The 23,219-nt window shown below is 37.5% G+C and overlaps 1 protein-coding gene across 7 annotated transcripts in view; it reads left to right on the forward strand.

The window, feature by feature from the left end:
• The window catches only part of TTC29 (tetratricopeptide repeat domain 29), a 411,408-nt gene that overhangs the window by 239,361 nt on the left and 148,828 nt on the right, over positions 1-23,219 (forward strand). For all 7 annotated transcript variants that reach the window (XM_045466298.1, XM_045466315.1, XM_045466278.1 and 4 more), the window contains one exon: positions 19,638-19,850. In XM_045466298.1, coding sequence (XP_045322254.1) covers positions 19,638-19,850 — 213 coding nt within the window. The remainder of the gene's footprint in view (positions 1-19,637; positions 19,851-23,219) is intronic.

Consider the following 23,219-nt stretch of genomic DNA (forward strand, 5'->3'; position numbering starts at 1 on the left):
TTTTATAGGCAGCATATAGATAGATCATGTTTTTTTGTTTGTTTGTTTGATTGATTGATTGGTTGGTTTTTTTAATCCATTCTGACACTCTGTTTTGATTGGAGACTTTAGTCCATTTATATTCAAAGTAACTAGTGATAGATACGTATTTATTACCATTGTATTACTTGTTTTGTCATTTCTGGAGATTTTCTCTGATCCTTTCTTGTCTTTGTCACTTTTGGTCTTTCCTTTGCACTCAAAAGAGTCCCCTTTAATATTTCTTGAATGCTGACTTAGTGGTCACAAACTCCTTTAATTTTTGTTTGTCTGGGAAACTCTTTATCTCTCCTTCTATTCTGAATGATAGTCTTGCTGGATACAGTATATTCTTAGCTGCAGATTTTTCCCATTTAGCACTTTGAATATATCATGCCACCCCCTTCTAGCTTGCCAAATTTCTGTTGAGAAATCTCCAGCTAGCCTTATGAGTTTTCCCTCATAAGTTAAGGACTTCTTTGGTCTTGCTACTTTTAAGAATTTTTCTTTATCACTATATTTTGCACTATAAATATCACTATATTTAATTACAGTATGACTTGGTGTTGGCCTGCTTTTGCTGATTTCGATGGGAGCTTTCTGTGCCTCTTAGATCTGTATGTCTGTTTCCTTCCCCAGATTAGGGAAGTTTCCTGCTTTTGTTTACTGAAATAAATTTTCTGCCTCCTTTCCTCCCTCTTCATCTCCTGAAATTCCTATAATATGAATGTTATTATGTTTGGTTGAGTCACTCAGTTCCCTAGTCTATCCTCATGTTGCATAATTCTTCTTTCTCTCTTTTGTTCAGCTTCATTATTTTCCATTATTTTGTTTTCTGGGTCACCAATTTGTTCCTCTGCTTCTTCCAGCTAGTTCACTGCATCAAGCCTGTTACCAGTCTTGTTTATTGCATGCTTCATCTCTGATTGATTATTTTTAACTCTGTAATCTCTGTGGTAAGGGTCTTACTGATGTCTTCTTTTCTCAAGCCCAGTGAGTATCCTTATGATTGTTACTTTAAATTCTCCATCAGGCATGTTACTTGTGCCTATCTGTTTCACTTAGATATCTGGCCATGGCCTTTTCTTGTTCTTCATTTAGGATAAATTCTGCCATCTGGCATTTTGTCTAAGTCTCTGCATTATATGTGTTAGAAAAGCCAGTTATATCTCCTTCTCCTGAAATAATGGCCTTATGAAGAAGAGGTCATGTAGTTTCCAGGGCCTGGTGCTTCAGAGGGTGTCTCCAGTGTGTGATGCATGCACTCTGCTGTTGTGTTTTGACTTCTCTATTGTTCAAGCCGTTCATTCTGTTCCTTTCTTCTCTTTTCTCCCTTGTGATTTGATGACTTTCTTTAGTGTTATATTTAGATCATTTATATGGTAGATAAAACTACTTCTTCAGTCTTGAAGGAGTGATCTTGTGTAGGAGATGAATGTTGTCATTCAACCCTGTTCCAGTTATTGGTTGATTCTCAAACCTTTGTGCTTATCCAAGCAGCCTCTTTTATATTTAACAGCTCCCAGTGTTTGAGAATATGCCAAGACCTGTCAGTGTTCCAAAGAGGAGTATCTCTGTTCCTAGATTCAGGCTACCCAGAAGCCAGACCCTCCAACATCAGTCTTTTTGTTTTTTTGTTTTTAATGATTATTTATTTTTGAGGGGGGGTGGAGCGCAAGTGGAGGAGGGGTAGAGAGAGAGGGAGACACAGAATCCGAAGCAAGTTCCAGGCTGCTGGAAGCACAGAGCCCAATGTGGGGCTTGAACTCACGAACCATGAGATCATGACCTGAGCTGAAGTCAGATGCTCAACCAACTGAGCCACCCAGGTGTCCTGATCAGCTTTTAAAAGTATGCAAATATATACATTCCTGTGAGACCACAATCATAAATCCCCTGGCCCCCAGAGTCAAGCAATCTGGAAGTGTCCCCTGGGGATCGGTTGCAAATGTCAAGGTTCCAAACAAGTTATATATACTCTTTTATGGGAGATAACAGTGAGCTAGAGCAAGGCAGAGGGAGAGCACTAAGAAGATGTCCACAGCCTACATTCTTGAGGACAGCTCTATAGGCCATTAGATGTATGCCAAACATGAAGCCTCTCCCTTAGCCCCAAAGCTCTAGGATAGGCAAGGAAGCCTTCTTCATAGAAAGATCGGGATGTGTGCCTCAGTCCACTCTTTGCACAGTGTCTTGGGAGTGGTAACCTGCCAAGAATTGTCTCTCCAATTGCTGTAGTCCCATGGAACCCAAGAAAACAAGCCCCCTGGCCACCAGAGCCAAGTGATCAAGGAGCATCCCTTGGGTGGCAGCCACAAAAACTGGGGAACAAGATGCATACAAAGCTCCCCTCCAGGAGACTGTGGCACTGTGGAGTGCAGCAGAGGGTGATCACAGAGATAGCACCTACCTTCTGAGGTCTCTGGAAAGGATTATAGTCAGCCCTTAGATGGATGTTTAATTAGAGACCTAACCCTCAGGCCGCAATCATGATGATTAGCTAATAGGACTCCTCAGAAACACTGAGCTCCTGGGTCTCTTGCCTCTTGCTGTGCCCTGTGAGTTATAATTCTCTAAGAACTCTTTGTCTGTTGGTTATAGTCCTGTTGGACCCATGAGCAAAAGCCCATGTGCTCACTGGCCACCATAACCAGGTGACGTAAACGTGTCCCTTTGGCAGCAGCCACAAAAACCAGAACACCAGACATGTGCAAAAACTTCCTTCCAAGAAATACTGGTCCTCTGGAGTACAGCAGAGGGAGAGCATGAAAATGGTGCCTGCCTGTCCCCAGAGAGTGTTCTAGCAGGCTCCTAAATGTGTGTTTAAATTACATGCCTGCCCCTCAGGGCAGTGTTTTAAAATAAACAGATGAGCCTTCTTCACTTTAAATCTGGGTCTGATTGGCTGCCTCTGAGCTGGGCCCTAGGGTGAGTGAGTCCCAACTTGCAAGCTCTTTTAAGAGTGGCTTCTCAGATAGCTAGTCTTGTGGGTCTCAGGATACGAGCTCTGTTGGTTTTCAGAGTGAGATGTTTTGGGGCGTGTCTCTCAAGTGCATATCTTAAGAGTTGGGGTATCCAATATGGGGTTTGAACCCTTTACTCTTAAGGGAGAAGCTCTGGGTTTTGAGTTCCCTCCCAGTTGTGAGTCAGTTGCCATGCCAGGGGTATAGTTTTTGGCAAGTTTGTGTTTTAGCCTCTTCTACCCACTTTGATGTGGTTTTCTTCTTGTTTGCCTGATGAGTAGACATCGCTCAGGCAGCCTTTAAGATTTTTTGGTGTTTGGGTTTTTTTGAAGTAATTGTTTCATATGTAGCTATTGACTCAGTGTGTCCCTGGGAAGAGGTGAGTTCAAGATCTTCTTACATTGCTGTCTTGAACCAAAACCTACAGATGTTTTATTCTCAACCTCCATACCTTTGGATGTGACCTTATTTGGAAACAGGAGATGATCAAGTTGAGATCTTTAGGGTGAGCCTGAATCCAGTGCAGCTGGTGTCCTTATAAAAAGGGGAAATTTGTTACAGAGATAGACATTTGTAGAGGGAAGGTAATGTGAAGACACTGGGAGGACATCATCTACAGCCAAAGAATGCCTGAAGCTACCAAAAGAAGCAAAGAGACATGGAACAAATTCTCCCTCACAACATTCAGAAGGAACCAACACCTTAATTTTGATTTGCAGCCTCCAGAACTGTGAGAGAATATATGCTATTGTTTAAGCCACCAGTTTGTTATGGCAGCCCTGGGAAATTAATACAGTATTTAATATGGTGTCATTCATTTTCCTAAAGTAACGAAAGATGTTATTTCAGGGGGAAAAAAGGAATAAAGCAACGGCGGAGTGGTTATGACCTGACATGTAAAGAATGTAATGTTCCTTAATTTTAAACTCTGACATAATAAAACAATTATGGTAGGTGGTGATCAATTGTATACTATCTAAAATAATACAGGGAGATTTTTAAAAAACTCCTTAATATCTTATATAAACAATCTTTTCCTACAGTTTTGGCTTTTTACCTTATTCTGTATTCCATTATAAATATGACTTCATCTGGTGAATATTTTTATTCTTTGACATTTGAAGTGAAACTGATTATCAGAGTTCTCAAAAAATAAAGGTTAAAATACAATAATATCATCAAAGGTTTTAATATCATCAAAGATGCCACATCAAAATTGATAGAAATTTCAGGGTAATTTCTTATTTGTCATGGAATAACATTTGCCAGTTTATTAGAAAAACAGCCTTAATAACTAAAAGAAATGCAAAGGATACATCAGTTTTTAGTGTGGTATTTTATTTTCTCTTGCATTTTATTAAAAATTAATAGAGATGTAAGCGCTGTTGAGAGAATTTAAAACCCATCAAATATACAAAATCTCAGCTGAGGCGGCCTCTGGAGAAGGGCACCAATGATGTGGAATGGCAGGCCGACTTATTTTGCATCATAGGCCCTTTCTCACTGTTAGAATCAGTTACCTTGTGCATGTGTGATTTTTTAATGGGGTGGGGGGAATAGCTAATTTCAAAAATTTCATTGAATTAAAAAGTATTGAAAGGGACAGAAGGTTTTTGCAGTTGGTAAAAATAATGGTAAAGATTAAAGAACTGTTATAGATACAATCACATTATTAATAAAGTAGACAAGTAGGGGGAAATGTGAATTATTGATTTCAGACAGCAAGGAAAGCCCAAATCTACAGTGATATTAGAAATATGGGACAAAAGGTTTAAATAAAGATATAAATTGGAAACCTGAAAATTCATACACAGGAGTTAAATTAGTGATATCTGATAGATGTTGAATGACTGTCTTGGTCTAAATACTTAACATAGCATCTGAGCATCAGGCTAGGAATGAAGTCTAGCAGGGAAAAAGTATTAGACTGAGCAATAAACCTAGACTCTCTTGTGACCTTGCACTTACTAGTTGGCTGAGTGAATCTGGGTAAGGTATTCAATTATTGTGGATCTTGCCTTCCTCACCTCTAACCTGAGGCCTTGGGAGCACATGCTCTTTGCTCTTAGTTCACTACCAGCTCTGATTTCTATGGCTGCTTAAATGGCTATTGAAAGATCAGTCCTTAAAAAGTCTGTGTGTCAACTTCTTTACTTATTAAGGAAAGAAAAATGTCAGCTTATGAAATGGAGATAGAGCCTAATGTTAACTCTGTTTGTGCCACTCCTCATTATCTTAAAAAAAAATGTAGCTCTTGAGAGAATTGTTCTCTGGATTAAATGAGATCAGTAGAGCGCCTGGTGTTGGGCTTGTCACCGAAGCCTACATAAATGCTGCTTCTCTTTTCACATTCTCTTCTCACTTCCAGAACGCTCATATCATTTACAGTAGGCTGAGGAGAATTACAGCACTGTTCAGGCTCTGTATCAGGTCCACCAGCAGCAATTCCAGTGAGTCCCCAGTTAAAAGTGGAGAGCACTCAGTGAGGCCAGTTGAGGAGCCAGGAGAAGCCCAAGCATGAAGATTCGTGCTGGTGAATGGCTGACACTTCCAACTTGCTGCCTCTCCTCTTCTCTTCCCCTGGGCATCTCCTTCATCTCATCTCACTCTTTCTGCAGCAATCTGCATTTTATCTCAGTCCTCTCATCTTGTGCTCCACCATTGACGTTCTCCATGTTCTACTGTAGACAATGATGCAAATCTACCACAAAGCACTTTTTGTGGAAAACTTCTTTATCCTTCCTTGGGCTTGTATTTAAAAACAAAAACAACAACAACAACAACAAAAGCCACCTGCCTCACTTTTGTTCAGGACTTTCTTGATCTCTTCATTCAGAACATTTAGCATATACAGAGAGGGAAGGTCTTCCTCCATTAATAGAATCCTCATTGCCTTTCGAAATGGTAGGATCACTTTTGTGTGTACCTTAGGTACTTAGAGCCTATCCTCTTGGTCTGAGGAACTTAAAGGTTTTTTCCTGCTTGTACCTGTTATTTCACTTGGAGGCCAGGGTACTGTATGTAAATGAGGGAGCACTGAAGAGAGTAGTTTGGGTGGGGAATAGAAGGGCAGAACTGTTTTCCTGTGATTCCTTTTTCCTAAGCATTTATGATTCCTAAATGTTAATGTGTAAGAAGGCATATTATAAGGGAGGCACTAAGGGTCAAGAAAACATTCCATGGAGTAACAGGTGGATATGGATTTTGATGAGGTTTTGGGGGTGACAGTGGGGTTCATGGGGTCCGGAGCCCACGGCCAAGAAAGAATTCTTGAAGACATCTTTGGTGCAAAAAGGTGATTTTATTGAAGCACTGGGACAAGACCCTTGGGCAGGAAGACCTGCCCTGGGACCAGGAGGAGAGACTGGTTATATACTATGGGGTTGGGGGGAAGTAAAGCCCAGGGGAAGTTTCTAGTGAGATTTTCATATGCTAAAGAAGACTCAAAGGAGACTGGAGGCCTAGCTATTGTCAAGCCAAGGTTGTTTTTCCCTCTAGCAAAGCATTAACATTAAGACAGTAAGGAGTTCCTAGAGAAATGTTTTACTCTGCCAGCCTCAAGTATTTGTCAATAGGCTTCAGAGTATAAGGAAATTTAGTTCTATCTGTCATTTTCTTCTGCCTTTGTTTCCCACATCACTATGGAGGGGTGATGGAGACTTAGGTCCTGTAGGACTAGGATCTCTATCAGTTAACCATTTGTTTTTCCCCTTTCCTTTGTTTTTGGGCAGCCACAGGTATCCCATCTAGGAGTAGGGGGAAGGGTGTTTGTGGCCTGTCAGCTTGCCTTATGCTCCCTCATCAGATTTAATAAGTTGTAAATAGCCCTCAATTATTTGGACTATTGAAATAGTCCAAACATAATGTTCAATTCTTGAAGATGAATGAATTTTAGAGCCATGTTGGATCTTAGAAGTCATCTAGTTCAGACCCTAATTCACGAGAGGAAGAAGCTGAATAGAATAATTAAATAGTTTTGCCACAGCCACCTACTGTGTTAATAATAGCAGATGCTATACTTGGATGTAGAGCTCCATATCTGTGTCAGTTCTCCTTCCTCCTCCATATCATACTGGATAGAAATACACACACAAACAACCCTTGTAATGCATGGTTCTTCAAACTGATTTATTGGCAACATTTAAACAGACATAGACTAAATAAAATGTATCTACAATGTACCTATTGGCAGTAACAGGTAGAAAGGTGTGTTAGTAGATCTATATGAAATTCTTCTTCTCATGCATGAGGTAGGTAATATTACTCCCATTTCTGATTTGCAGAAATTAGGATACTGAGAAGTTACATGACAACTAAAGCCAAGACAGGAGGCTATATATTTGGATTTTACATTCAACATTCTTCTCACTACCCCACACTGTCTCCCTATACAAAGACTTTCTCAACAGGGACCTCACAAAGTTGACCTTGTGGATTTATTTTTTCTTGATTTATTTTTATTAAGGTTACAATAAGAAAAGACTTCTGAAATAAAACTGGCCCTGACAAAATTACAAATAAAAAAATTGTATCTCCTTTTTTATGTCTTCTGTCATTAGTCAACTTCTCCAAACATTTGCCTTCATGGTCCATTGCCCAGCCCTACCTTCACCAAGATTCTCATGTGTTCAGTGAGAATCCCATTCCATCAGTGGATACTAGTGACATGACCCCCTCAAGACTTAATCTTCACTATCATTTTAGCCTATCAAGATTATGCATATAAAAGATGATTCTGTAAAAATTAAATTCATGTAGGCTAATACCATAGAGAAGGCCTTCAAATATGGAAAGCAAAATGGAAGAGAAAACAATCAGTGAACTGAATGTTGAGCAGGCAGATTTGGGTGACTTTATAACAAAGCTTTTTGTTATATGTTGAAATCCATGTGTGAATTAGGCTGTTCAATAATTGTGGGTGGAATACCTTAAAACAGGGAAAACTAGAACCAGGGGGAGGATTTAAAAGGCATTAAGACTGTTGAGAGGAATGGGCTGGTCTATTAGCTACATTAGAGCTTACATTATAGCTTACATTAGAATAAATGTAAAGGAAGAATGACTTCCAGACACTACAGAGGAGAGAGCATCAATATTCAAGTATAGGGCAGGGATTTGGAAAAAGGAGGGGAAAAATGACCTTATATGCAGTATATATAACAGTATATATAGCAGCTATATTCTATGTAAAGTGTATATTAATTGGTAAAAACAAATGTTAAGACAAGTGTAATATGGATAATTTATCAAAGAGGAAGTATGATATGCAATGGATATATAGGAAAATAACCAAAAAAAATGGTTTCTCAAAAAACCAATTTGAATAATTGTGAAATGACATTTAACACTTATTAAAATACAAAAAAAAAGATCATGATTCTTCAAAGTAATTCTTATGTACATGATAAGGTACATCATTTAAATGGGTTCTGGAAAATAATATGGCAATGCATAGCAACAATAAAATTTGCCATCTCTTTTTCTCTGTTAGTGACAGTTCTAGAAATTTTTTAAAAATTTAAAGATAGAATAATGAAAGTGTTAATTAAACCTCATTTATAATGGAGAAACAATCTACGTATACAAGCAATAGGCAGATGATTAAACTATACATCCCCCCTTGAAAAAATATGTAGTCGTTTTAAATGCTATTATGAAAATATGTAATATGGAAAGTAGTTCCATTAAAATAATTTAGATAGTAGAAAAATTATATTTTTCTCTTTACCAGTGTGTAAAAATTATACATGGATATAGAAAAGGAGTAGAATGAAATTTGACCAAAATAAAACATTTTGATTGATTAATGATGTTATTGTTAGTAAATTTCAGATTTTTCCTTGTAGCATTTTACACTAATATAATATTTTGACACTTAAAATAAGTAAAACGTATATTTCATTACATTGCATTCTATCTTTCGCTGAATATCACTTTTGTGTGTTAATTGCATTTTCAACATTGCTTTTGTATTTCGGGTCAGTGTTAGGATCACTAATCATCCTGGTTTGCCTTGGGTATGAGGGAGTTCCCTGCACTGAAGACTTTCAGTGCTTCATCCAGAAAAATCCCAGGCAAACCTGAATCAACTGGTCACCCTAAATATAGTGAAGTTTAAAATTTTCTTTTGTCTTTCTAAACCTAGCATTTGTCTCACAATAGTGAGATAATAACATCTTTGTTATTTGCTATTAATAGATTTTGACAGGCCTAATATGGTTCTTTTGGGTTTTAAATGACTTGTATTTTCTATTTAAATTGCTATCATATTTTAAAATTTGTAACAACAATCCCTCCATTACATACAGAATGCTGTAAGAGAAAATAGCACTTGAAGCAACAAAGGGCATCTCGTTCAATGTTTATCTTTGAAAATAGATTCATTGGTGGGCACTATGGATATTTTGTAGGGAAAAAAAAAAACAAGCAAAAATAACTCCAGCAAAATTTCCCAGTGGCTGCTGCCTGTGTATGACCAAAGTTCTGTGTTGGTTCTCCCGTTGGGCTCTCTAAATCCTAGCATACTTCCCTATCTACTTACATCTTCAGTTTAACTACACAAGTTCATTGGAGCATTTTTTCCTCTTAGTAGTTAAAAAGAAATAAGTCCTATTTGTTTGTTTCCCTCTGCTTTTAAACTACTTGTAAATTTGCATCTTAGAAGTCCCTTGGGAGGGAACTTTTCCAAAAAGATCCTTTGGAAGACTGACCAATTTATTCTATTCAGGTTTCCTAGTAACTATATGAAGTAAAGCCAACCCAGAAAGTGCGGAAGTATGAACTCTGATTACTCCAACGTAGCCTCCCCCACTAAGGCTCTCGGGTTGACTGCAAGTCTATTGATAGCATTTTTCTGTTATTCTCTGCTTGGTTGTAATTCTTACTACTTCTACCACTGCATTTTTGGAGTATATTCCAAGAATGGCTTTAAAAAATGGGCACTAGCATACACTTTCAAAAGTACCTCTGACTAGATCAGTGTTAGAAACTGAGTCACTTTATATTTGAATAAAAGTGAATTTAATAATTAAAGTGTTTTTTTTTTCAGAAGTTAAGTGAATTAGCATTGCTATTTCTATATAAATTAATTGTCACTTTTCAGGGCATGTCAGTTTATTCTCCATCTACTGTGTGTACATGTTCATAAGACCTTATAGTATTTAATGAAGAGATCCTTTTTAAGTATTGATAGCCACAAGAAAATTATACCATGTTTGATCTGTGTTAAAGAATCAAAGTCCAAGATCTTTGAATGGAACTTAGAATAAAAATGTAATTAGGTTACATCCCTGAAGTCTGATATATCTTTAAACAAGACTGCAAATGAAACTTTATTAGAGCTTCAAATGAATTATTTCATTGCCTTTTTTTTTTAAATTCATTTTCTTCCCCTTCTCTTTCATGTCTGTGTTACTGACATTGCTGCTGTATTTTACCTATCTTTTTCAGGGTGTTTTAATTATTTACTGCTTAACGAGCAGCACAGAGAGGAAGCCTCATTCAGAGGTACCTGCTCTGCAGCACATTTTTCTTTTTCAAAGCTTTGCAAGGGGGTCTTGAGTAGCTGCACCAAGCCCACAGTTCTTGCCACACTGAATAAACTGTTCTGGAGGCAGTATTTCCTCTAACTGTCTGAGAAGAGGCACTGCCCTAGAAACGTCTCTTCAGAGGCCCCACTGACCAAGGGCGAAAGAGGTATTGGATGAAAGTTGGATGAAGTGTGCTGTTTCACTGGTGCCTTGAGTGGCTCTTAATATTGAAGGAGTGACACTGTGCCGTCATATTTAGTTTTAAAGCATTCCATGTAGCAGACTCATCCAGCTTCCCTCCCGATGGTAAGTCTGAAAAAAAACAAAACGTAAAAGGGCATGAAAACTTATTGGATATCTACGAGGTACCAGGCACCCTGCATGGCACCGCAGCCGTTTTCATGCCCTTTACAACCACTCCCTGAGGCTGGCATTTCTATCCTTGTTTCAGAGCACTTATTGGTGTGAAGCGTCCAGTTATATCATGGTGTTGAGGCTCAAACCTTGGTCTCTGCCTTTAAGGTCAAATGTTGGACAGAGTTTCTAAAAGGGGGTCACTGGTTGGGGCGCCTGGGTGGCTCAGTCAGTTAAGCGTCCGACTTCGGCTTAGGTCATGATCTCACAGTTGGTGAGTTTGAGCCCCGCGTTGGGCTGTATGCTGACAGTTCAGAGCCTGGGGCCTGCTTCCGATTCTGTGTCTCCCTGTTTCTCTCTGCCCCTTTCCCGCTCATGCTCTGTCTCTCTGTCAAAAATAAACATTTAAAATAAATAAAAATGAATAAAAATAAAAAGGACTCAGTTGAGCAAGTGAAGCCACTGTGGGCTTTGGGCATCAGCTCTGCTGCATACTTGGTGTGTGGGTTGAGGAAAAGAAACACTGAGGCTCATTTCCCTCATCTCTAAAGATAGTAATACATATATGTATGGCAGCTACTGTCATGCTAGGCACATGGTGAGTGCGCAACTAACATTGCTTTTCTCCCTCCAGACTCACTTAAATAGATTATTTTCAGTTTGTTCGGTTTTTGTAGTATCCCAGATAGCACATGCTTATTATCAATCAAAACAGTGGTGTGTTAGGGGAAAGTTAATGCTCCCCTCACTCACTTCTATCTTCTCTAAGTTCATTGGTATTTGTACTTTGGTATATGTGCTTCCATACTTTGCTCCTCGCCCATATAAACATATGTACCTAATCAGAATGTGGTTTGCTTAAAATCATGAATGGTATATAATTCAAGTAAGAATTACATTGTTGATTAAGTCCAGCACAGTATGATTCATTAGTTGATCTAATATCAATACTGTCTTTATTTCTTCTCAGACTTTTAGACTTGTCAACCCTTTTTACTTAATATTTTAAGATGGGGTGGCAACCATTAAAGTAAAACAATTTATTACACGAGGGAAATGGTCAACTTTGTAAGCTCTACAATGGCTAGTAGTTACTCGTATTGTTTATACATTATAGAAGTGTTTTACATTTTTAAAAATTATTCCTGTAATTTTGAGACTTATAATTATTTAAGAACAAAGATGCCTAATGCTTAATCTTTAGAAACTACAAAACTTTGATAGAAACCAGTTATTTGAGGTTTATTACATCATAAAGCTGTCAAGCTTGTGTACCATTTCCATCACTGACCACAATTCACCTATCTAAAATCATAAACAACAATAATTAATGTCAATTCCTTAAGAATATTTTAGAAGTGCAGGATAACCTTCTGGATTTTAAAAATCCAATATGACTATTTAACATAGTCATATTGCCAATATCACGGATAGACCCTCTGTGAGTTTCTCCCACACCTGTCTTGCTGTCTTCCTGGGATCCCTTTCATTGTCTGGTTTAGTGACCCATAGTTTTTAATAGGGATATGGTAGCATTCCTATCATGTCCATCTGAAATCTTTGTTCAAAATGATAAAGGAGATTTTCCATTTTTTTTTAAATAGCCTCTCAAATGTCTTCTAGGTATCCCAAAGTAGCTACTCAAAAGTTATGGGCACATTTTCTTCCTGGTTTATTAGGGATGTTGTTGAGTTACAGAACAAAATCTTTGTTTTCCAGCTTTCTATTTTGCAGTGGTATGCAGTGGGTTATAGTCAGAACAAATCTCCTCTGACAAAAGATAAACCCTTGCAAGTGATAGTTTCCACTGGGAAGTGTGACAAGCCCTTAACTATTTCAGCATGTATAGTGCCGTTATAATTATCATAATTGAATGTAGAAACCTAAAGATGATATAAATTGTTCGTGCAGTTAAACTGAAATGGGAAGCAATGTCTTTTGTTTTTACAAAAGAGCAATAACATTTTTCTCTTTTTGCTACTGTTCAATATTGCTCCTAGCAGATTTTATGTCTACATTGTATGGAATAGTAACTTAATGCCAAAGATGTCCAGTAGCTCCAGATTAAAATGTAATATAATATACATAAAGCTTTATTGTTCCTTTAGGTTGTTGTTTTAAGCTAAAGTGGAATATTTCCCTAAATTCCTCAACAAATGTGCCCAATTTACAACTAAATATGCTTAAGACTTATACCAGTGCTGCTGAAGAAATAAGCCTTATGGACCTGTCAAATGATTTTCATGCAATTGTTTCTGTAGCATTATTTTTACTGGCAAATGTACAAGTTGATAGAAAAGGAAATAATTAGCTACTTTCAGAATTGCTGATGCATGGAACTAAAGGAGCCCAGTCTGTGCGTCTTAGAGATTGTGACATTTTAAATTACCTGAATAATACCGGGAGCCATCTTTGGACGTAATTAACACCTTGCCTAATTACTGTCAGGTCTAGACAGAGTCACACTTTATTTATGAAATATTATTTTATTCAAACTTGCTTTCACCCTTATTATATTGCAAAGTTTACATTTGTGTGCTGTTTTCTTAAGTGGAGCAACTTCTTTTTTTTTTTTTTTCTTCTTTTTTCTTTTCCCTCCCCCTTCAAGTAATCAATGCACTGCTGAATGAGTTCATTTTAATGCACTCAATCATGCCTCTAATGTTCGTAGCTTACGGGCGCAAGCATCAGTAATGCAGGAATGTTATATGGCTTTAGTTTGGGCCATTTCATAAAATATTCATGGAATCAAAAATGTGCATCAAAATAGCGGCTGGGAGAATTACATTTATGTTCCTGCTTTTATGGCAGCTTCACATTTAAACCCATTTGTGTTAATATCTAGTCAATCTTCCTACTTTAAAAAAAAACTAAAATGGGAGAGATCATATACATTCTCTTTTGCTTAATATTTGTTCTAGACATCTGCTGTGATACCACAAATATCTATAAACTTTCAGAGATGTTGTGAGGGAAGAGGGGTAAGCAACAATTTGGATAATACCCAAATATATAAAATCTAATTTTCTGTACATAGCGTTTGTCTTCACATCCTACCAAGCATTTTGCAGTTTACCACATTGTTTGAGTTTTGTTTGTATTTTTAAATAAATGGATGGATTTCTTGTTTGTGTGGGCTCTAGGTAAAGTGAGACTCCTTTGTAACAGTTTTATGTTAAGAGTGTACTTTCCTTTAGGTGAAAAACTATAGACACATACCAACCTCCTTATTGTTTATGTAGATGTCATGTAATTGTTTAAAAAAAACAACAATAACAACTGAGTCTTAGGATATTTCTATCCATACCTGGACACTCTCGTTTTACACATTTGTTCAGTGTATCTCCTAAGTGTTTCCTGATAGTACTTCATATGATTGAGTAAGCTGATTACTAATGGTATTAGTAGAGGACCATTTGACTCCCTCTAACCAAACATTTTGGCTCCATGTTCTTCCTTGATTCACTTGAAATATTAGTGAACTCTCTAGAGTTTTGGTTAGCATAAAACCATGCATTCCGTGCACTTAGTTGAGCGCTAGTTGTCTTCCTTATTGAGGTTACTTCTGTGATCTCTGTTACACATGACGATAATGAAGATTTGCTGGAACATGAGAAAGCTCAGGTACCCCTAAAGACCTTTCACATCGATGACTATTCCTGAGGGCTTCTCTTTTGTCTCCTGCTTTCAGTTAACTTTTACTTTTGTGGTACCTTGGTGCAGTCCTTCTTCTCCCTGCCCTCTTCTTCATTGGAAAATAATGTTACCACTTGATAATTCCAGTTGTCTAGACACTTGTCCTTCTGCAAGATTGGTTGTAAGATCTGGAAATCTCAGCTGGTTCTGATGTTTAAAGTTTATATGGTAACAAAAGGTAGACTGTATATGAACACTTTAAAGAAGTTACAAAGAGATGAGCGTAGAAACTGGTTCATGATCTTCATTTGTTTTTATGTTTTGCTTTGTTGAAGTGACCACCGTCATGATAGCCCTATATAATATTTCTCTCAAGTACATTAAATTTAATTTTTTTTGAGATAAAACAGGATGCATTGTCTTAATAAATAAGTAGTCTTTTTTTTTAATGTTTATTTTTTTGAGAGACAGAGAGAGAGGAGAGAATGAGTGGGGGAGGGGCAGAGAGAAAGGAGGGATACACAGAATGTGAAGCAAGCCCCAGGCTCTGAGCTGGCAGCACAGAGCCTAACATGGAGCTGGAACTCAGGAACTGTGAGATCATGACATGAGCCAAAGTTGGAAGCTTAAATGACTGAGCCACCCAGGTGCCCCTATCAAGTCTTAATATTAATATTGGTCTTTACCCAGAAAGCAAGAAAATCTTTAAAATACTATTCACAGTTGAAAATATAAATTAAATAGAAATGTTTCCATTGTTAATCATGCTTAAAGGGGAATACTTGCATATTTAAATTACTATGCCCCCTTCATAGTATAGACTCTATTTTAACATTTTAAAATCAAATGTACCATATTATAGTATGCACTTGAAAATTCTGACCAGCCTTTAGAAATTGTAGCCAAGTCTTTTGTGTGCTTATGGTAATTTAGATCAAATCCTTGCTGGCTTATTTACTGGTCTGTTTGCCACCAAATAACTTTAGAAATGCGTCTCTACATCTGAGAAGGACTGGAAAACTCTATTTTCTCTGTTTAGGCACTTTGGTTTAAAACAGAATTCCCAGTGATCTCATCTGTGGCAAAGTGGTTAAAAAAGAGGAAGTGAATCTATGAATAGCTAGATGTGGCCACAGCTAAGCCTGGGCCACTCTAGGAATTCCAGGTGCTCCATGGATATCACCACATGGTTTATGGGACAGATGGGAATTTAGATAAAGGATGCATAGCTGCTTATACATCAAACTCCTTCAGAAAAAAGAATCAGAAGTACATCAGGGTCTAAGATCTGTTCTTTTATGTTACAGATCACCTGCAATTGCCTGAATAGAGTCAAAGAATTATAGAAATGGAAGAAACGAGAAATCATATAAACCCTAACATTGTTTTTAACTTGAGAGATTTATATCCAGAAAATATAACTTACTCTACCCAAGTCTCCCAACTCTTGGTTTGGTGACTAGCACCTAATATGGTGAGCCAAGCGGTATGGGTTTTTGATGATTCTGGGTGTAAATCCAAAATACCACTTTTTAGCTATTTGAGTCATTTAACCTTTGTGAACCTCAGTTACCTCTTAGTGTAAAAGCAATAATCATATTTACTTCATCAGTTTTTGGAAGGTTAAATAAGATAGTGTATGGAGAAAAAAAAAAAAAACCTTCCATCTTGATGAGGACCCAGTAGGCCTTCAGGAAAGAGTACCTTCCTGTTCTCTTTCACTCGAGCATCTTGGACCAGGCTCCTTCATCATGGGAGACTATAAGTTTATTCTTCTGCGAGTTGAACCTTGGCCAATAATCATGACCTAAGTAGTACACTGATATGAGGCCTCAAATCTTCAGCAAAAATCAAACTCAACCTCACTCCAAGGTTGCCTGCCATAGTAACCAACTGAAACAAATGTCCCCCAGGCCCCCTTTACTTCATTTCTGCTTAGACAGCCTGTCCAGGATGCTGAATAGTGCCAATAACATAGACAGGAGTCTGACTGTTATGGAATACAAGAAATAGCCCCCACCTTTTCTCCACTCTTCCTTACCTTCACCCCCTCTCCATTTCCTCCATCTCTCCTTTCCCTACTTTCTACCCTTCCCTCCCTCCCCCTGCCTCTTCTTTCTGCTCCCTTGTAGATGAAATATTGGACATGGCCATCAGTTCTTAGAATACTATTTACATCTTTATGCCTCATTTGCATCTCGTTGTAATTAGTTGAGTTATCCAGTGCTTCACCTCCTGGCTGTCCTCCTGGAATTCTTAGTGAATCTGTTATTTTATAACACAACTTTGGATCCTCTTTCCATCTGGTTACTGTGTGTAACCACAGATGCCATTAGGTCCTTGCTAGCCTCCTTACAGTCCCAATTTTTTTTCTGGAACTATCTGGTTTACTCACAGTTTCCTGTATCTATCTTTCTCTATTCACATGGCCAAAGAGAAATATGTACCTGTACTTTATGAGTAGACGGAAGCTGGATAGAAAGAAAAAAAAAAAGAACAACTCTGATATACATCTTTCTAGGAATACAGAGCTATACTTTACAGGCAGAAATATAGTTAACAGAGGAAACATAACACACATATATGTCAGTGCTCCATTTGAGTTAAAAAAAAAAAAAAGATGGTCATGGGTATTTGGAGAAAGGTGTTTCTGGTGAGAGGTGCTATAGGAGAGACATGAGAAACTGCCTGCTCTTGTGGGAAGTAAGAGAAAAATTGTTGGTTAAATGTGAGGAGAGATTAGAGCAATGAACTTGAACTTTGAGTATTTGCATCAAAATGAAAAAGGATTGGACATTATTTTAAAAATAGCTTTTATCAGGGGCAACTGGGTGGCTCCGTCGGTTAACTGTCTGACTTCAGCCCAGGTCATGATCTGGCAGTTTGTGAGTTCAAGCCCTGCATCGGGCTCTGTGCTGACAGCTCAGAGCCTGGAACCTGCTTAGGATTCTTTGTCTCCTCCTCTTTCTGCCCCTTCCACGCTCATGCTCTGTCTCTCTCTCTGTCTCTCAATAATGAATAAATGTTAAAAAAAATTTAAAAAATAGCTTTTATCATATATTTTATTACAAAATAAACATATTTTGATGATAGAAACATTAGAAAATGCCAATAATCAGAAAGGATAAAGAAACCATCCATTACCCACAAAATACTGATAATGCCTTGTAAATATTTTCTGATGTTTTCCAGTATTATCACAAACACCTATACATGTGATGAAATGCTTTCCTATAGTATCATGTTTATGGCTTAGTAGTCTTTTACCATGTGAAAATTTCATAATACAAGTTGCTAAACATCTCTGCCATACACATTCCCCTCTCTCTGTATGTATCTTTGCTGACATGCCCTCCTTCTACACGGTGCAACAGGGGCTCAGACTGAGCATGTCTTTACTCCTTTTTTTACAGATTATTTGCTGATTGCCCACCTCTGTTGTATTTCTTTGTGAATGTCATTCTTATTTATGTGTGTATTCTTTATTACTTAAGTACTAATTTTGATAGCAAATTCAGGGCAGAAATAGGGGGACATTATATGCAGGAGTCATGGCAGTGGCTTCAGTATCCTGTATTATCTAACCTGTGATATCTAGTGAAACCTAAGTTAAGAAACTATATTGAGCCTGATAAGACCTGCATTGGCTAATTTAATTAGCCATGGCAATATTGTTAATAAAGACTCAACTGCATCTTTTGCAGGGAGAGTAAGCTATACTTAGAGAATACTCTGTGTCAGCTATTGAACATGCATTGATTCACTTCTCACAATAACACTTTGAATAGTTACATCATCATCCTATTTTGCAGAAGAATTAAACTCTAGCACAAAGAGGGTAGTAATTAGCCTGAGGCTAAACAGCAAAAAGGGTAAAGCTGGGATAGGAACTCAGTTTGGCTGCTTGTAACCTGCACACCCTCTTAAACACTACTGTTGGAATGCCTACATACAAGTACCTTTCCAGCTAATTTCAATTTTGGTGGCTCCAATGCCATAAGAGTATTTGGACTCCAAGATATCGTGAGGATTTTCACAAGGCAATTCGCATGTAAAATATAATCGATCCACAGCGTGGAACCGCAAACTACCCTTCCAGAGGTATGCTTGTTCCTATTTCAAGGAGCAAAATGACTTGTAACTTATGGAAGTTAATATGGAGTTTTGGCTTTGAGAAGAAATATTTTGAACTGTATTATAAAATTTAATCCAGAAATGCAGTTAAGTGGTATTTTAATTATGAAAAACTAAATGGAATATACACATGCCTCTATAATAATTGAATTTGAAATTTGTAACAGACACATCCTTTCTCAAGATACCTGAATTCTTCCTGGGAATGAAACAGATGCTGTCTGTTGAAAAAGTAGTGTAGGAAAGTGGTTGAGAATATGGGCTCTGGAATCAGACTGCCTGGATAGATTACCCCACTAAATATGCAATCATGGGCAAGATTCTTTTTTCAGAAAAGTTTATTTATTTTGAGAGAGAGAGAGAGAGAGAGAGAGAGAGCACAAGCAGGGGAGGAACAGAGAAGGAGGGAGAGAGAGAATCCCAAGCAGGCCACTAATGGTTAGTGCAAAGTCCATTGTGGGGCTTAAACTCACAAACCATGAGATCATGACCTGAGCTGAAGTCAAGAGTGGGACACTTAACCGACTGAGCCACCCAGGCACCCCCATGGGCAAAATTCTTAACCTCACTTTCTCTTCTGTTAAGTGGAATCATAACAATCCCTATTTCACAGGAGTGTTTTGAAGATTAAATGAGAAATTCATATAAAGCACATAGTACATTACCTTGCATAAGTAATGTTAAATAAAGGTTAACTAATACCATTGCTATTAGTAATTACTACTGGGTTTTCACACCGTTTCTAAACATGTGTAATCCTAGTCAATTTCTGCACGCCAAAATACATCCCTCCAGCAGATGTTCATCCAAAATCATTGCTGAATCTGAGGTCCAAATTGGGAGAGCTCCTTTCCCAGCTTACATCCTCTTCATCCTTAGAAATTCGTAATTGTATTCCATGGTTTCTACTTCCTTTTCATTGTAACACATAAGATATATACAAAATTTTTGAAAATATGTTCTGGCCTGTGGTTTGTATTTATGAATGGCTTTTATTCTTCAGGTCAGCTTCTGGAAGCTGCTGAGCATTATGAAGCATTCCATCAATTGACGCAAGGGCGGATATGGAAGGATGAGACAGGCCGCTTTCTCAACTTGTTGGCCTGTGAGAGTCTCCTGAGGACTTACAGATTACTCTCAGACAAAATGCTAGAAAATAAAGAATACAAACAGGCCATCAGAATTCTAATAAAAGCTTCTGAAATAGCCAAAGAAGGTGGGTGGAAAAGAACACTCTCACATTGCTTCCTTTAATGGGCAGGCGCTGCTTCTCCCAAGAGTGAAGTAAAAATCGTCAAGTGTTTGGGTGATTATTTCCTATGAAATGCAAAGACAAATGCCATCAATATACTTTCAAATTTCACTGTAAAACAGAGAAGCCTTAGTGCTGACAACAAGAAACCCATTAATTTCTTGAAAGCTTTGTCTCCAAAATTACAACCCTCTGGGAATAGTGTTATAAAACAATGAACCTATAATGAGAAGGTAAGGTCATTTGCAAAAGTTAAGGGTGTGTGTGTGTGTGTGTGTGTGTGTGTGTGTGTGTATGTGTGTGTGTGTTTGTGGCCATATATTTCTTTCAATCTGAGAGAACTTTCATTGTTTGTAAATTCCCTATTGTCAGGTAATAGGGAAGATAATGATAAATATGTAGTTAAGAGTAACAGGAAAATAGAATGCTAATATATTTTGGACCTCTGCCTGTCAAAGTTTGGCCTCTGCACTGGCATCATCAGCATCACCAGAAGCTTCTGGAAAAAAAAGCAGCATCTCAGGCTCCACCCCAGACCTATTGCTTCAGCATCTGCAGGCTAGCAAGTTCCCCTGGTGATGCATACGCACACTTACAGCAGTAAAAAATGCTTTCATGAGAGCTGATCATATCCTTAATATTCTATATCATTTGTATATGTATAAGATATAAAGAAAAAATTTGGAACACATACTCGTAAGCTTTTACTTTGTGAAATGCGAAGATATTTTATTACCATAATTTATCAATGGAGTAGACTTTATGATGGAGAAAAAGATGCTGTGCTCTTTAAAGTGTATTAGCTTGAGGATATATTTAATTGATTAGTTTATCAAGTACCATATGGTTTATCTGGAATAAGCAGGACCAAATTTCTGGTTGTGATTTTAATTTTCTAAAGAGTAAAAGTTAACATCTTATTCTGTTACTTCTTTTTAATGGTATTAGAATACTTATAAGAAATAACCCTCATTGAAAGACGTATCCCATTGAATGAACTGCTTTTGAGTGACTGGTGATCTAGTACTTTCCCCAAAGGGGTAAAAACTGACATAAACAGTTAGCTCTTAGATGAATTTCAGCAGCTAACCTTAGTCACATAGAAAGTTATGTGGAATTTCAATGTAAAGTAATTTACCAATTAGGAAAAGGTATTTTGCTTTAGGTTCACATTTGCTAAATGATTGTAAGGCAGTTTACAAAGAAAGGAAGTCTCCGAGGGTCTCTTCCCAAAGTCAGTGTCTCCCTGGCAGTTTCCTCCTTTTCAAAAGAATCTTTTGCTTTCCCAGAGCCTAGATGTCCATCAACTGATGAATGGATAAAGAAATTGTGGTTTATATACACAATGGAATACTACGTGGCAATGAGAAAAAATGAAATATGGCCTTTTGTAGCAACGTGGATGGAACTGGAGAGTGTGATGCTAAGTGAAATAAGCCATACAGAGAAAGACAGATACCATATGGTTTCACTCTTATGTGGACCCTGAGAAACGTAACAGGAACCCGTGGGGGAGGGGGAGGAAAAAAGGAAAAAAAAAAAAAAAAAAAAAAAAAAAAGAGGTTAGAGTGGGAGAGAGCCAAAGCATAAGAGACTGTTAAAAACTGAGAACAAACTGAGGGTTGATTCGGGGTGGGAGGGAGGAGAGGGTGGGTGATGGGTATTGAGGAGGGCACCCTTTGGGATGAGCACTGGGTGTTTTATGGAAACCAATTTGGACAATAAATTTCATATATTATAAAAAAAAAAAAAAAAAAAAAAAAGAATCTTTTGCTTTCCCAAGGACAGATAAGAAGAGGGGAAATCTTCTTATGCTTATGTAATAATTTTTTAACATCTTTTAACACTCATAAATATTTGCCCCTATACTTTCCATGTAACAAAGTAGATAGGTTAAGGGTTGGCACAGTGTCTTACAGAGCTCTGACAACAGCTGAACGCCCTGGGACAAAGCCTTTCTTCTTACTGTTACCTCCTACTTTGGTTAGGGAGCCTGAAGCAGCAAACTGACAATTGCCTGCATAAGGCATGCCTCCCACACTGGTTTATGTAATATTTAAGGAGCAGTGACATCCACTGTGGGCCAACTCTTTTACTAGGGCACCTTGGTATAATGCACAAGTATAACACTGACTATACTCTTAATTGTATATTCTATTATTTTCCTATTTCAGTCATTCATTGTTCTTTATTACATTCACAGAGTTGTACAACCAGAAACACTAACTCGGTACTCACTAGAAGTCATTCTCCATACTTTCCTTTCCCTCTCTGCTAGCAACCATTAATCTACTTTCTGCCTCTATGGATTTACCTGTTCCAGAAAGTTCATATAAATGGAATCATACAATGTGTGCCCTTTGTGTCCAGCTGCTTTCACTTAGTGTAATGTTTTCAACGTTCATCCATCTTGCAGCATATATTACTACTTTGTTCCTTTTTATGGCCAAATAATATTACATTGTATGCTTTTATCATATTTTCTTTATCCATTCATCAGTTGCTGAACATTTGTGTTATTCCCACCTTTTGTCAATTATGAATAATGCTGCTATGAGCACTTGTGTACAAGTTTTCAATTCTTTTGTCTCTAGACCTAGAAGTGGAATTCCTGGGTCACATGGTAACTCTATGTTTAACTTACGGAGGAGAAGGCATGGAGTTTTCCAAAGTAGCTGCCCAATTTCACATACCTACTGGCAATGTGTAAGGGTTTCAGTTTATCTACTTTCTCACCATCACTTCTTGCTGTCCTTCTTGTTTATAGTCATCTTAGCAGGTATAAGATGGTATGTCATGGTGGATTTAATTTGCATTTCTTTGTGAGCTAATGATGTTGAGCATCTTTTCGTGTGCTGATAGGTCATTTGTATATCTTCTGTGCGGAAATGTCTATTCAGATTCTTTGTCCATTTTCAGTTGGATTGTCTTTTTATTATTGAGTTGTTTTAAATATTCTTTATATATTCCAAGTGCAAGTCCTTCATCACTTATATGACTTGAAAATGGTGGGTTTTCTTTTCACTTTCTGATGGTATCTATTTGAAGTACAAGTTTTTAATTTTGGTGAAGTCCAAAATAATCCATTTTTTGTTTTGTGGATTCACTTTGTTAATATTTTGTTGAGGCTTTTCATGTCTACATTCATAAGAGATCTTGGTTTGTAGTTCTCTTATGATGTCTTTATCTGGTTTAATGTCAAAATAATACTGGCTTCATAGAATGATTTGGGAAGTGTTTTCTCCTAACTTTTGGAAGAGTCTGTGAAAACTCGGTATTGATTATTCTTTAAATATTTGGTAGAATTCACCAATGAGGCCCTCTGAGCCTAGA

This window comes from Leopardus geoffroyi, chromosome B1, assembly GCF_018350155.1.
Source record: "Leopardus geoffroyi isolate Oge1 chromosome B1, O.geoffroyi_Oge1_pat1.0, whole genome shotgun sequence".
NCBI lineage: Eukaryota > Metazoa > Chordata > Mammalia > Carnivora > Felidae > Leopardus > Leopardus geoffroyi.